The sequence below is a fragment of the Plasmodium gallinaceum genome (genome assembly GCF_900005855.1).
Source record: "Plasmodium gallinaceum strain 8A genome assembly, contig: PGAL8A_v1_76, whole genome shotgun sequence".
In the NCBI taxonomy this organism is placed as follows: Eukaryota; Apicomplexa; class Aconoidasida; order Haemosporida; family Plasmodiidae; genus Plasmodium; species Plasmodium gallinaceum.
The window spans coordinates 1,321,591-1,335,645 of record NW_021628238.1 but is presented as its reverse complement, the minus strand read 5'-3'; the positions used below and the strand labels follow the sequence as shown (position 1 = coordinate 1,335,645).

Sequence of the window (14,055 nt, the reverse complement as noted above, 5' to 3'; positions counted from 1 at the left end):
AAATATAAGAAATGATAAAAAAAATATTATAAGTTTTCACATTTTAAGTATAAAATTTTGAAAGTTTCAAACTATAGTATCAAAGAAGAAAAAAATGTAGAAATATAAAAAGAATAATATAAAACATGTTTGCTTAAAAATATATTCAAAAGAAGAGAAAAATAATTAAAAAAAAAAAAATAATAAATAACGCTATTTTATTATAATTCACATAATTATATATTTACTTATATAATTTTTTTTTTTTTTTTTTTTTGCACATGGAAAACATGAAGAATTTTTAATTTAATTAATAATAGAAAATAATAACATACTAATTAAGAATGATGTGTTTAAAAAAAAAAAAAAAAAACACTATATATGTAAACTATTTTTTTTCAAAGAAAAAGAATATTAGACATTTAAAATAAATATGTTTCATTAAAAAAAAAAATAAAAACAAACGATATAATAATAATAAAATTCTAAAAATTAAAGGAATTATATTAGACATTTAAAAAAAATCTATATCTATAAAAAAAAAAAAAAATAAATAAATAAATAAAGGTTCTAAATAATAAATAAAATATGATAAAATAAAAAATAAAAAAAAGAAATTAGGTGAGGTAAATAAAGTGTAATAAGTTTATAGAAGTTAAAAAAGTTAAAAATATTAATTTTTTCATTAATTTAAAAAATGCTTCATTCTTTATTAATTTTAAAGGTAAAAAAATATTTTATTTCTTTTAAGATCTCTTTGAAATTTTTTGCAATGAAACGAAAAAAAATAAGTTGTGATATATTCTTTGAAATATGGTATATATTATAATTTTCTCACACATACTTGTTAAATTATTTAATTTTATTTTTTCTCTTTTTTTTTTTTTTTATAATCTTTGAAAATTTTCAATTTATTTTTATAATTATCATTATACAGAGTTTTCCTAATTTTATCAAGCCTAAAAATTTTATTCTTAAAACATAAAACACAATATATAATTATTTAAAAAACTGATAATCATTAATATATAAATGTATGTACACAATAAATATTATTCTATTAAATTTTTTCTCTTTCTTCTTATCTTTCTATAAAACTATTTTAAAAAAAAAATAAAAATAAAAAAATCTTTTTTATTTGGTTGTGAGATGAAATTTTTTAAAAAAGAAAAAAAAAATAATAGTAATAATAAAATATTCTAATATCATCATAATTTTCTTAATTCTTGTAATTGTTTTTTAAAATCAAAGAATTTAAAATGGTTATTTTTTTTGTTTTTTTTGTTTTTCCATTTGTAACTAATATTTTTGTAGATTCATTAAAAGAAAATTTACGTGTATCTAAGTGTAATGTTACAGGTATTTTTTATAAAATTAAATAAAATTCATTAATTTTATTATTCTTTAAAAATAATTCATTTTTGTTTTCTAAAAATATAATTTTTTATTATTATAAAGAAAAAAAAAATGAAATAAAATTTGAAGATAAAAATAAGGAGATTTCTACTATAATACTGAAGGGAGGTTACATCAATAGGCAGTAAATATAGAATGTATTTTATTTTTCCTTTTTTTTCCTTAATTATAAGAATAAATTTATATTTAGAATTATTTTTATATTTTCAAAAAAAAAAAAAAAAAAGAATTATTTTTATTTTATAATTATTATAAAATTGAAAATATAGATATAAATAAATTTAGATAAAAAAGCATCTGTCTCTTTCTCTCTCTCTATCTCTATCTCTCTCTATATATATATATATTTTTTTTTTTAAATTGTAAGATTTATTGGTGAAATAAGTATTGGAAATCCTCCTCAGGCATTTAAAGTTCTTTTTGATACTGGTTAATAATCATTAAAAAAAAAAAGACTATTTAATTATATTTGCATAATTTCATTTAAATCATTTTTTACTTTTGAAAAGGTAGTACAAATTTATGGATACCATCAAAAAATTGTTATTCAAAGGGTTGTAATAATAAAAGAAAATATGATCATAAAATTTCAAAAAATTATAAATTAATTAAAAATAGAAACCCTGTAGAAATTCTATTTGGAACCGGAAAAATTCAAATGACTTACGTATCTGACGATATTCATTTAGGAGATATTAAGTAATAAAATGTGTGTAATTAAAAAAAAAAAAATTTTATGATATGAAGAAACAAAAAAATTCTTTATACTTTTAAGGGTAAATAACCAAGAATTTGGATTAGCTAGCTATATGTCTGATGACCCTTTTTCTGACATGCGTTATAAAAAAAAAAAAAAAAAAAAAAAAATTGTTAATTTTATGTATTTTAAATTCATACAATTATTATTAATAAACAATTTAATTTTCTTTTTTTTTTTTTAGTATTTGATGGATTATTTGGATTAGGAATTTTAGAAGATAACAAAAAAAAACAGTTAATATATGATAATATACCAAGGATTAATTCTAAAAAAAACATTTTCTCTGTTTATTATCCCAAAAATGTTAATGATAATGGTGCAATAACATTTGGCGGTTATGATAAAAAGTAAAGAGAAGAAAAAAAAAAAAAAAAAAAATTATATATAATAAAATATACATAAATATTTTTACTTTATATTAAAAGAACCATATTATAAATATTTTAATTTTTTTTTTCTATTAAGATATATAGAACCAAATTCAGAAATAGATTGGTTTGATGTTTCATCTAAAAAGTATTGGGCAATTAAAATGGTAATGAATAATTTTATTTTAAATGTAAATAATAAAGAAATATTGAAAAAAATTGAAAAAAAGAATATGAATTATTTTAAAACATATATTATAAACATAGATAGGATTAAAAGTTAATGGTGTACTTTTAGATATATGCTCAAAAAATAATGGTTAAAAAAAAAAATCATATATAAATAAATAATCTTCATTAATTAAAAAATTATTTTTTCTTTTTTTTTTTAATATTTATTTTATCATAAGGTGGATACTGCGAAGCAGTTATTGACACTGGAACATCAAGTATAGCTGGTCCTAAGGATGGTCAATTTTTTTTTTTTTTTAAATTTCTTTATATAAATATTTTTATAAAGATATTATTAATAAAAAAATTCTTAGATTTAATATTATTAACAAGTTTATTATATCCTGGAAAATCATGTTATAATAAAATGTTCTTAAAAAACTTTTCTTTCATCTTAAGTGATGAAAATGGTATTTTTAAATTTATCTATATTGTCCTTTGTATAATTTATTTATAATAATTATTATATTTCGATTTTTATATGTTTGTAATTTAATTATTCTATTAGGTATACATAGAGAATATGAATTAACACCTAAAGATTATATTTTAAATTCATTTAAGAATGATCCTATTTTTAAAGTTCCATGCAATTTTGCTTTTATGCCAATTAATATTTCTTCTAATAGTGGATATTTATATGTAATTTCTTAATTAAAATACAAAACATATATATATATATATATATATATATATATATATATTAAATATGCAAAAATATAGAAAAAAAAATATGGTGACTTCTTTTTTATTATAGATTCTTGGGCAAATATTTTTACAGAAATATTATGCAATATTTGAAAAAGATAATATGAAAATAGGTTATTCATATAAGAATAAATAAAAATTATAAATTATAATTTTTTTTTAAGTATGCTTCTATTTTTTCATATAGTCTTATATATTTTTAATATTTTATTTCTTTTTTTTTTTTTTTTTAGGTTTAGCGAAGTCTATATGATTATATTTTTTTTTTTTTTTTTTTTTTTTTTCATAATGCACATAAATTAATATTATATTTCTTTAATAATATTTATTTATGTATATATGTATGTTTTTTTTTTTTTTTTAAGTGTGTCTATTTGAAAAGAAATATTTATAACTATATTTTGTGCTATTGAATTTTTGTAGTTAAAATCATAAAAAACGAATAAACAAATGATATACTAATAAAAAGAAAATAATATTTTAATTTTAAAAAAACTATTTAAACTATAAATTTAAAGTAAAATAAGAGTAATTTATATTGAAATATAATTAATAAAACTAAAAAAAATGATAAGAAAGAGAAAGTCAAAAATAGCTGAAGATGAACACCTTGAAGAAAATGAAGAAATTATGGAAGGAAATTTTTTATTTAATAAAAAGAATTCTACAATGAAGAGCATAGAAGAAGTAGTTGACGAAAATATGGAAGGTGAAAATATAGAATTTAAACCAATGGAAGAGTTAGAAAAACATAAGGATTCAAATAAAAGCATAGAAAATAATAAGGAAATAAAAAGTAATGATAATATAGAAAGTATAAAAGATAATGTAAATGTTAAAAATGATTTAGAACTGGAGCATACTTATTCTACAAATATACCAGATGTAAATATATTAGAAAATAATACAAATGAAAAACATGAAATTAATGAAGTGAAATTTAAAGCCATTGATGACTTATATAATAAATATGATAAAGAAGTGCAAAGTTTGTTAGAAAGCTTTGAACTTTTAAATTTTTCAGAATTGTTTAAAAATCCTTTTGACCCAACAATTACTAGAGATGAAAAAATGTAAAGAGAGATAAGAATATACAAATTTTTTCAATTATAAATATTTTATATATTTTTATTTTTTATTTTTTGAAAGTGTTAGAATTTTTTATTTTTCTGGTTTTTCATTTTTACCTTATTTAGGATGGGTTGTTGGTAAAAATATATAGAAATTTCTTTAATATTTTTTACCATTTTTATTCTATTAACATTATTTTTTTCATTTTTATATTTCCACTTTATTATTTTTTTTTTAAGCTTCAATATATGGATCTTTTTGCAAAGAAAAAAATAATAAAAATATTATATCTGTGAGGAAGAATATATAAATATAGATATAAATTTTAAATATTTTATTGTATTTTAATATTTTTAATTTTAATTATTTTCTTAATTTTTTTTTTTTTTTTGTTAGTTAAGAATTATAAGTTCTATTCAATGTGCTATATTTGGTTTAATTATTATATTAATAATAGCATTAATTAATTGTAAAAATAAAAATAATACAAATACAATTCTATATAATTATATGTGATATATATGATTGCTTATTTACATTTTTTTTTTTTTTTTTTTTTTTTTTTTTTTTTTTTTTTTTTTTTTTTTTTTTTATAATAATTTTTTTAATTTCTTTTTTTTCAAAAGTAAATGGACAAAATGTGTTACAATGCAGAAATGAAGGAATTTCATTTAAAAAAAGTTATTTAAAAAATTAAAAAAAAAAAAAAATATAAATAAAAAATATTAATTTTTCTATTAATTTTTTTTTTTTTTTAAGAATTGGTAAATGATGCTAAATACAATGTTGTATTTTTTGGACCTATGAGCACAGATGATTGGATGAAATCTAAACTATTAAAAAGTAATAAATATATATATATATATAAATATATATAAATATATAAATATATAAATATATATAAATTTATGAATATAAATATATATGATTTATTATTAATATATAGTTACAGAAGAATTAAAATTCAATATTTATACGATAAGTTATCCTAATCTCAAGCATCATACTATAAAAACTAAAAGACATGTATTTTTAAAAGATGCTTTAGCATGTGCTAGATTAAAATATTCTGATGTTATTCTATTTTCATTTCAAATTGAGAGTGCTTTTAATTTTACCATTCCTTTTCTTGAAGTAATATAAATTATTTTTTTTTTCTTTTTTTTTTTTTTTTCAAAATAATAAAATTTATTAAAAAATAAAAATAAAACAATTTAAGAGACAATAAAATAAAAAATAGGTTCCTTTTTTTAAAGAAAAATGAAATTCTTGGATTTTTCAGTTTCTCCAAAAAATTCCAAAAAAAGGTAAAGAAAAAAAAAAAAAAAATAGGAAAATATTAAAAATAAAAATACACATTATACATTTTTTTAAAATTTAAAAACTACTATTTTTTTTTAGATACCTACAAAAGAAAATATAGGAAAAGAAAATATAATTTATTTAGCTCCGAAAGAAAAAAATGTATACGATATTTATAGCTCTATAACCATGAGACTTTGTCATGATAAAAATAATAATTATTACAATATTTTGTACATAGTACATCATAGTTTTAATAAATATCAGATTAGATGTTCGGTAAAAAAAAAAAAAAAATAAAATAAAATATAAAATATTATTATTTTTCATATTCTATTAATATTATTCCTAGTTTCATAAATGATTTTTAAGTTTTCATTACAACCTTAAATTTTTATTTTCTATTGCATTTTTGTACAGTATATTTCTCATATCATTTTCCTATATTTTATTATGTGTGTGTTGTAATTTTATTTTAATCTTTTTATTTATGAGGGGGAATGTTTTTTTATTAATTTTATGTAGATTTTATAATGTAGTATTATTATTATTTCTTTTTATTTTATATGTAGAAAAATTTAGCTGAAGACTATAGTATAGCTGTAAATAATTTTAATTTCAATGCTATTGGAACTGAAGAAAAAGCATCTAAATATGAAGATGATGATTTCAAGGAGGTAATTGATGATTTTTATCAATACTTAGTATTTATTAGAGACGTTATTTCCCAAAATAATTTAGAATTTTATAGAAAAATGTTATGCAATAATGTTATGTGTGAATCAAAAGGAGCTATATGTGTTCTTTAAAAAAAAAAATTCATTAAAAATATATGGAAAAAAAAAAAAAAAAAAACAGTACAAAAAAATGATAAAATAAATGAATGTGGATAAAATAAACATAAAAAGTGTAATGAATGAAACAAATTTGTTTTGATAAGTTTTGTTGAAAATAAAGAAAATTAAATTATCCTACAGATCTGTTTTAAATATCTAAAATAATTTGTTTATGTAGTAAATTACTATATTTTATATCAAAATTGGGTGATTAAGAATATGTAAGTTTAAGAATACTTAATAATATATTACTTTTTCTTTTGTTCATCTAATTTAAATATATTATGTAGTATTTCTACATTAAAAAAAAAAAAAAAAAAAAAATTTATTTGAAGATACTTTTTTTTTTCTTTTAAAAGTTTAATAAGATAAATTATATTAACAGAAATAGCGAAAGAAAAAAAAAAAAAAAATAAAATAAAATAAATATCTTGTATTTTTAAAAATATATTTTTATAAAATGTTATTTTTAAATGAATTATATAAAGAATAATTTAATAAAAATTTTAATATATAGACATAATATATATTTAAAAAAAAAAAAAAAAAAAAGTAAAAAAAAATCACATTTTATAAAACGTAAATTATATCATCAAATCTTAATAGACAATTTTCATTAGGCTTTGTATATATATAAAAGGGAATATTTTTATCTCCTCTTCTATATAAGCCAATAATAGTAATATTTCTTTTTGATAAAAAATAAAAGATATCACGAAAAGTTTTTATTCTTTTAAAGGAAAAATCAAAATACTTATTCAAATCACATATATATATAATACTTATGTATTTTATTAAACTTTCCAATGTATCATTACACACTGAAAATTTAGAGAAACTTTTGTGATGAGTCATAAAATTATATAACATGGTTTCACAAATAATATTACTAGAATAAAATTGTGACGAATTTACATATGGGAAAAAATCACAATAAGGAGATTTTTTATCTATTAATTTTATCATTTTATTTTCTTCAAGAAAAATGATATTTGAGGGGTTAATTAATTCTGTAATTATATTATTTATATAGTGTGTTTTTTTTATTTTTTTCAATAGCTGTGTGACTTTTCTTGTTAATATTATTGTGTTCATATCTATTTCATTTATATCATTTATGTCATTAATTTTAGTTGGAAAAATTAATATGTAATTTGCTTGTATCAAACCTGCATTTATTAAATTATAATCATCTAAATACTTAAATTTTATAAAAACAACATTATATTTATATAAATCAAAAATATTAATTGGAGGCATTTCATCAGTTAACATAATAATATTATATTTGTATTTATTATTTATCATTTTAATTAAATGTATTATATTTGATGTGCAGTTGATTATTAATAATAACTTATTATTATTTTTTTGAAAATATTTTTCGTATGCTTCCGCATAGGAATAGACTACTGGATTTTTTAATGTATAATCAAATTTTTTTTTGTTGCTTTCTTTAAAATTTTCTACTTCTTTAAAGTTGCAATATTTATTTAAATAACTTTTCTTTTTTAATTTTCTTTTATGGTTAAAGTAATTAGTTTCGTTTTGACTTAATTGTGTGTAAGATGTATGTAATATTTCAGTATCATTATTAGTTCTAAAACTTTTTTCTTTTTTTTTTTTCTTAGTTTTATTTTCAAAATTATAGCCATCATACAAATTATTTTTTTTTTTTACATTTTTATCTGTATTATCACATTCATAAGCTATTAAATTTGAATAATTTATACAATTGAATATATCATTGTCATAAGTTGTGTTATAATCGCAATCACTATTATCTTTTTCATATTTATTGATACTATGTAGTAGTTTCAAGTTTTTTTCTTCATTTTTCTTTCTGTCTTCAAATAAAAGCAATTTACATTTTTTTTTATAATCATAACTTTTTTTTGTGAAAAATTTAGAAATTCTGTAATTATTAAATAATTCATGATAATTTATTGCTATTATATTTTCATATTCTTTAATTCCTATTTTTTTTTCTAAAGATTTAGTAGCCATATTTTTCTTTATATCCTTAGTAAAGTATTTATTAAAACTTTGTTTAGTTTTTATAATTGATTTTAAATCATAAGATATTTTATTTTTTTTTTTACTTTTAATTTCAAATAGCCAAAATAAATCCTTTGCTTTAGATAAATATTTTATGACTTTCCTAGAATCTGCAATAACAATACATTTATCACTCTTTTTCATGAAGTAACTTTTTCCTAAAAGATTTAAATAACATTTTAGTTTCCTGCTGCTTTTGTTTTTATTATTTTGATCTGTAGATAAACTACTTTTTTTTCTATTGCATAATTTATAATCACATTGTTCTGTATTTTCAAAGTATTTTCCTCCTTTTTTTTGATATGTTTTCTTTAAATTATTATGCGAACTATTATTAATGATATTTATACATACATTAGAAAGATTTGTGTTATTATTAGAATAGCTGTTTTTTATAGAGAAATTGTTATTATGAGTAAGACTATTATCATTGACCACATTTTCATACTTTTTAGAAGAGCTTTCATTATTAGATGAATATTCATAGTTTCTAACATTATCATTATAGCCAATGAACATTTTTTGTTTTGAAATATTAGCATCTTTTGTAAGAGGTAAGTTGCATTTTTCAATTGTAGATTTTTTTTTGTTTATATTTTTCATGTTATTATTATTACTGTTACTTTGATTGTTATTATTTTGTTGATTTTCTTTATTCATGTAATTAAATGGTTGAATATACTTTTTCAATAAATGCAGATGTATAAATTTAAAACTGTTTTTTTTTTTTTTTTTAATTATCTTAAATAAATTATCTATGAAAAAGCTTTTTTTTCTATATTTACTTTTAAAAGAAATAGGATTGTCAGTTTCAATTCCCAGTAATATAATACCAAGCGATTCGTATAACTTATAAAATAATTTATCATATTTTAATCCAACCATATTTTTATGAACAGAAAATGAAAAAATTTTGGTTCTAGATCCTCTAGTGAATTCGTATTTATATTTTAATGATGGAAAATAATTCAGATTGTCTATTTTGTATGAATATATATCAAAATTATATGCAGTAAACAAATTTAAAATTAAAGTTATAAATCCAGGATATTTAATATTTTTTACAATTAAAGAATATTTTAAATTAACAATAACAAAATTTTCATATCCAATAGATTTAATAATATTTGACATACAATTATTTCTTAATTCAATTACTGCATTTTTTTTTCCTAATAAAAACTTTTTCAAAATTAATAATCTCGCGAAAGATTTGGTATCTACGTTATACTGACTATTATACAATTTACTGGAAAAAAGAAACAAATAATAAGCATTGTGAGCATTAATAGTAGATAATAAATTAGTATTTTCTTTTTCATTTAAATCTGAATTCTGAATATATAAAGGTATGCAAAAGTAATCAGCAAGTTTTATCTGATCTTTATAGAAATTTATAGGATAACTAGTTAATAAATGAAATTTTAATTTGTTTCCATAAGCAAAGGATTCAAAAAGAAAAACATTTAACTGTTGTGGCTCAATATCACCAATTAATAGAATAAATTTTTGGTTGTTCAAACTAATTTTTCCATAAGATTTTTTTTTTGAAAAAATTGAAATGATTAAATCATTAAATTGTATAGGAACCCAAATAAACGTCCAAAATATAAAAAAAATGCAAACCACTTTACTTAATTTATTATTCGGAAAAATATCTCCATATCCCACTGTCGATATAGATATTATGGAGAAATAGAAATAATCTAAATAGCTATTAAGAAAATAATTAAAATTGCCATTTTTCAAATTATAAGGATGAATGGCTTGAATAGTATAAATGGTAGAAGCAAATGCATTACATAATAATAGAACTCCTAAAACGATTCTAATAATTTTAATTTCTGTATTTGTTAAAATAGAATTATGTTCAATTCTAACATATGATACATTTAAAAATATTTTAACATTTCTCAAAAATCCCATCATAAAATAAATATCTATTTGATTCTCAAAAAAAAAAAAATGTTTAGAAAAAAAAAAAGCACTTGGAGCACTAAAAAATACATCTATCAGTAATTTAGATTTCATCACGGAATATTTAGATTTGTTATAACTCAGTATAATTATAATTAAATCAACATAGGATGTTGATAAAAGAATAAATAAAATGTTAAATATATATGGAGGTATTTTATTGAAGTTCCACATAATATCATATGAATTTCTTCTCCAAAAATATAAACTAATGAACCATATTATTGTATACAATGTATCTTTTATATTGCAAAAATAATAATTAAATGTGCTATTATATATTTTAAGCATATATAACTCTACTATTTTGTGTTTTTTTTTTATGGAATAAAAAATTTTCTTAAAAAAAAATTTCTTAATCAATTTTTTATATTCGAAGTCATCATATTCTATAGTTATCGAATTAATATTCCTACTTATTTTAGTAAAATTAAATAAATTTAAAAAATTCCTTTTTTTAATCTTTTTTAACTGGTATATATTCATGAAATAAATACAGTTTATTGCTATTAATACTATTTTTATTATAAAACCTATTATTAAACATGTTATCCCATTTGTAAAATTGATATTCTCTTTAGAACTTTTTAGCAATTTTATTAAATATAGTCCATTAAGAAAAATAAGAAAATATTTAAAAATACTTTTCACTAAAAAAAATAAGTCTTTTAAAGAAAATAAACCATTTTTCATTTTGTCTTATTTAAATATATACATTTTAAAGAAAAGAGCAATTCTATTTAGGAATAAAAAAAAAAAAAAAAAAAATTTTAAGTATATAAAAATATATATTTTTTTTAATTTATTTTTAGTATCTATTTTTTTTAATTTATTTTTAGTATCTATTTCATTTAATTTATTTTTAGTATCTATTTTTTTTAATTTATTTTTAGTATCTATTTCTTTTAATTTATTTTTAGTATCTATTTCTTTTAATTTATTTTTAGTATCTATTTTTTTTAATTTATTTTTATTTATAGTTTAGAAATATTTTTTTTTATGTATTAAATATAATTTTATATTTTTACTTAAATAGTCATTTCACAATAATTTCATACATTTATAAGCTTATATTATTTTTTATATACAACCATATTTTTTAGTACAGTCCTTATTTTATATATACATAGATATTATTTTTTTTTTATGCTTATGATTAGGTTTTATTTCTAAATCAATAATAGATTCATTTTGTTTATATTTTTTTTAATTTTTTTTTTAAATATCTTAAGTTTCCCTTTTTATGACGTTGTTTTCTATTTATGAATTTATAAACAATTTTTTTAGATGTATGAATTAATACAAAAATGATAAATATAAAACATAAATATACAAAAAAAAAAAAAAAAAAAAGATATATATATATATATATTAATAGAATTAAAAAAATTAATTTAAATATAAATTTATATTTTATAAAAATTAAATTTTTAATTTGAACAAAATAATAATACAATATAAATATGTAATTATTATTAGCTATAAATTATATACATAAGTAAATACCCTAGATAAAAATAGGATAGTTATATAAAAAAAATATCCATATATAAAATGATAACAAAGAAGAAGAAAATATTAATATAGTAATAATTTATTGCAACAAATTTTTATTTTTATTAAATAGAATTATAATAAATATAATATGATTTATTTAATAAATTACTAAGTATAGAATAAATAATATGCAATTCATAACCTTTTACAAAAAAAAGAAAGTTATAAATTTTTATAAATATCAAATACTACCTAATAAGCTATATATATATATATATTTATTTATTTATTTATTTCCTAAAAGAAAAAAGTAAGGATAAAAGAATCAAGTACAAGCTGCAGGAAAAGACATTACAAAAATAAAAAATAAAAAGAAAATAATGTCAAAAATAAATATATAACTAAATTTTTGTATATTATGCACTACAAAATTAATATTATTTAATTCTCTTTCTCTCAGATAATAATAAATATAATAATTTAAAATAGAAAAATTAAAGTTACTTTTATAAGAAAAATATCTTAATATATATATATATATATATGTCTCATGTATAAAAGCTATTATTTTTTTAAAAATATATTAAAAATTTAATTTTTCTTATAATGTTAATTTACATTAATATTAATAATTAATTATTTTAGATCCTATTAACGAATTTATTTATAGTTATATTTTTTTTTTATAATAAGTATATAATATATTAAGCTTAATGGTAACAAAAAATTATTGTGTGTATGCTAAAAGATTTTTTTTGTTGCTTACTTTTTTTTTTTAAATATAATGTTTCTCTTTTTATTATAATAGTATCAAAAAAAAGAAAAAAAAAATATACATTAATAAAAGATATAGAATTCTTTGCTAAATTATATATTATATTTAAGGATAACATATATAGAATCATTTCAAATTAGACTTATAAAGTTCAAATAAATTTTTATATATCTCCAGGTTCTTTAAATTTCGCATTACTTTTTTATTTTTATGGCAGTATAAACAATTGATAATCAATAGTTTATTCGGTTCAAAATTAATACTAATATATAAGAAAAAAATGTATAATAATACATTTAATTAAATTTATATATTTATTCTTTTTTTTTTTCATGTTAATTATATACATAAATTGCAAAAAGTTTTTGATTTTAAACTTAAGGAGATTCTTCATATATACATAGTATTGATTGCAAAAAAATACATATTTTTTTACGAGAGAAAAAAAAAATTATAAAATATTCTTATATTTATAAATCTTATGATTTTATTTAACATTTAATTTAAAATTTTGTTTTTATATTCTTTCTTTTTTCCTTTTTTTTTTTTTTTTTTTTGCGACCAAAAAATATTTGCTTTTTCATAAAGCGATTAATAACAAAATTCAAAATATAAAAAAATTTTAACAAAAAATGTCTTTATTTAGTACTCCATCTATTTGATTCTGATTATTTTTCTTTTTTCATAAAGTTTCTTTTGTATTTCATTTATGGTTTCTTTTTCTCTTTAAAATTTAATGTTGTATTAAAATATAATAAAAATATGAAGAACGTAAATTTATGATTAAAAAAAGGAAAATAATTGGACCAATAAAAATGAGTAGATATTTTTATAAAATAAATTTTGGGAAATGTTATTTTTTATTTTTATATTTCTAAATTAAGTTATAAAAATATTGTTTAATTGTTTCAATATACATAAAAAATTTAAAAGTATCATATTAGCTATAAAAAAATTAAGGAATATCTTTTTTCATTATTAAAGATATGAAAATTAAAAAAATAGTAATCCGAATAAATAAGATAAATATATAAATAACGTATATAATAGAAAAAAATATTCTGCTAATTTTATATT

The 14,055-nt window shown here is 16.6% G+C and overlaps 3 protein-coding genes across 3 annotated transcripts; 2 read left to right on the top strand and 1 right to left on the bottom strand.

Moving 5' to 3' along the window:
• Positions 1 to 1,238: 1,238 nt before the first annotated feature.
• On the top strand, positions 1,239 to 3,715 carry PGAL8A_00225100 (plasmepsin VIII, putative; the record flags this gene model as incomplete). Its single annotated transcript, XM_028670969.1, has 13 exons — positions 1,239 to 1,338; positions 1,438 to 1,519; positions 1,763 to 1,824; positions 1,905 to 2,094; positions 2,171 to 2,232; positions 2,337 to 2,502; positions 2,621 to 2,690; positions 2,791 to 2,842; positions 2,934 to 2,993; positions 3,069 to 3,164; positions 3,263 to 3,396; positions 3,512 to 3,575; positions 3,696 to 3,715. The coding sequence occupies 13 exons, from the start codon at positions 1,239 to 1,241 to the stop codon at positions 3,713 to 3,715; spliced, it is 1,158 nt and encodes a 385-aa protein (XP_028527669.1).
• A 314-nt stretch (positions 3,716 to 4,029) lies between these two features.
• PGAL8A_00225000 (conserved Plasmodium protein, unknown function) lies at positions 4,030 to 6,644 on the top strand (the record flags this gene model as incomplete). Its single annotated transcript, XM_028670968.1, has 10 exons — positions 4,030 to 4,535; positions 4,612 to 4,670; positions 4,773 to 4,825; positions 4,930 to 5,002; positions 5,160 to 5,213; positions 5,293 to 5,376; positions 5,480 to 5,667; positions 5,790 to 5,840; positions 5,935 to 6,114; positions 6,408 to 6,644. The coding sequence occupies 10 exons, from the start codon at positions 4,030 to 4,032 to the stop codon at positions 6,642 to 6,644; spliced, it is 1,485 nt and encodes a 494-aa protein (XP_028527668.1).
• Positions 6,645 to 7,241: 597 nt separating this feature from the next.
• On the bottom strand, positions 7,242 to 11,399 carry K2 (potassium channel, putative; the record flags this gene model as incomplete). The annotated part of the gene is made up of 1 exon (XM_028670967.1): positions 7,242 to 11,399. One exon carries the CDS (start codon positions 11,397 to 11,399, stop codon positions 7,242 to 7,244), a length of 4,158 nt encoding a protein of 1,385 aa, XP_028527667.1.
• Between the last annotated feature and the right edge of the window lie 2,656 nt (positions 11,400 to 14,055).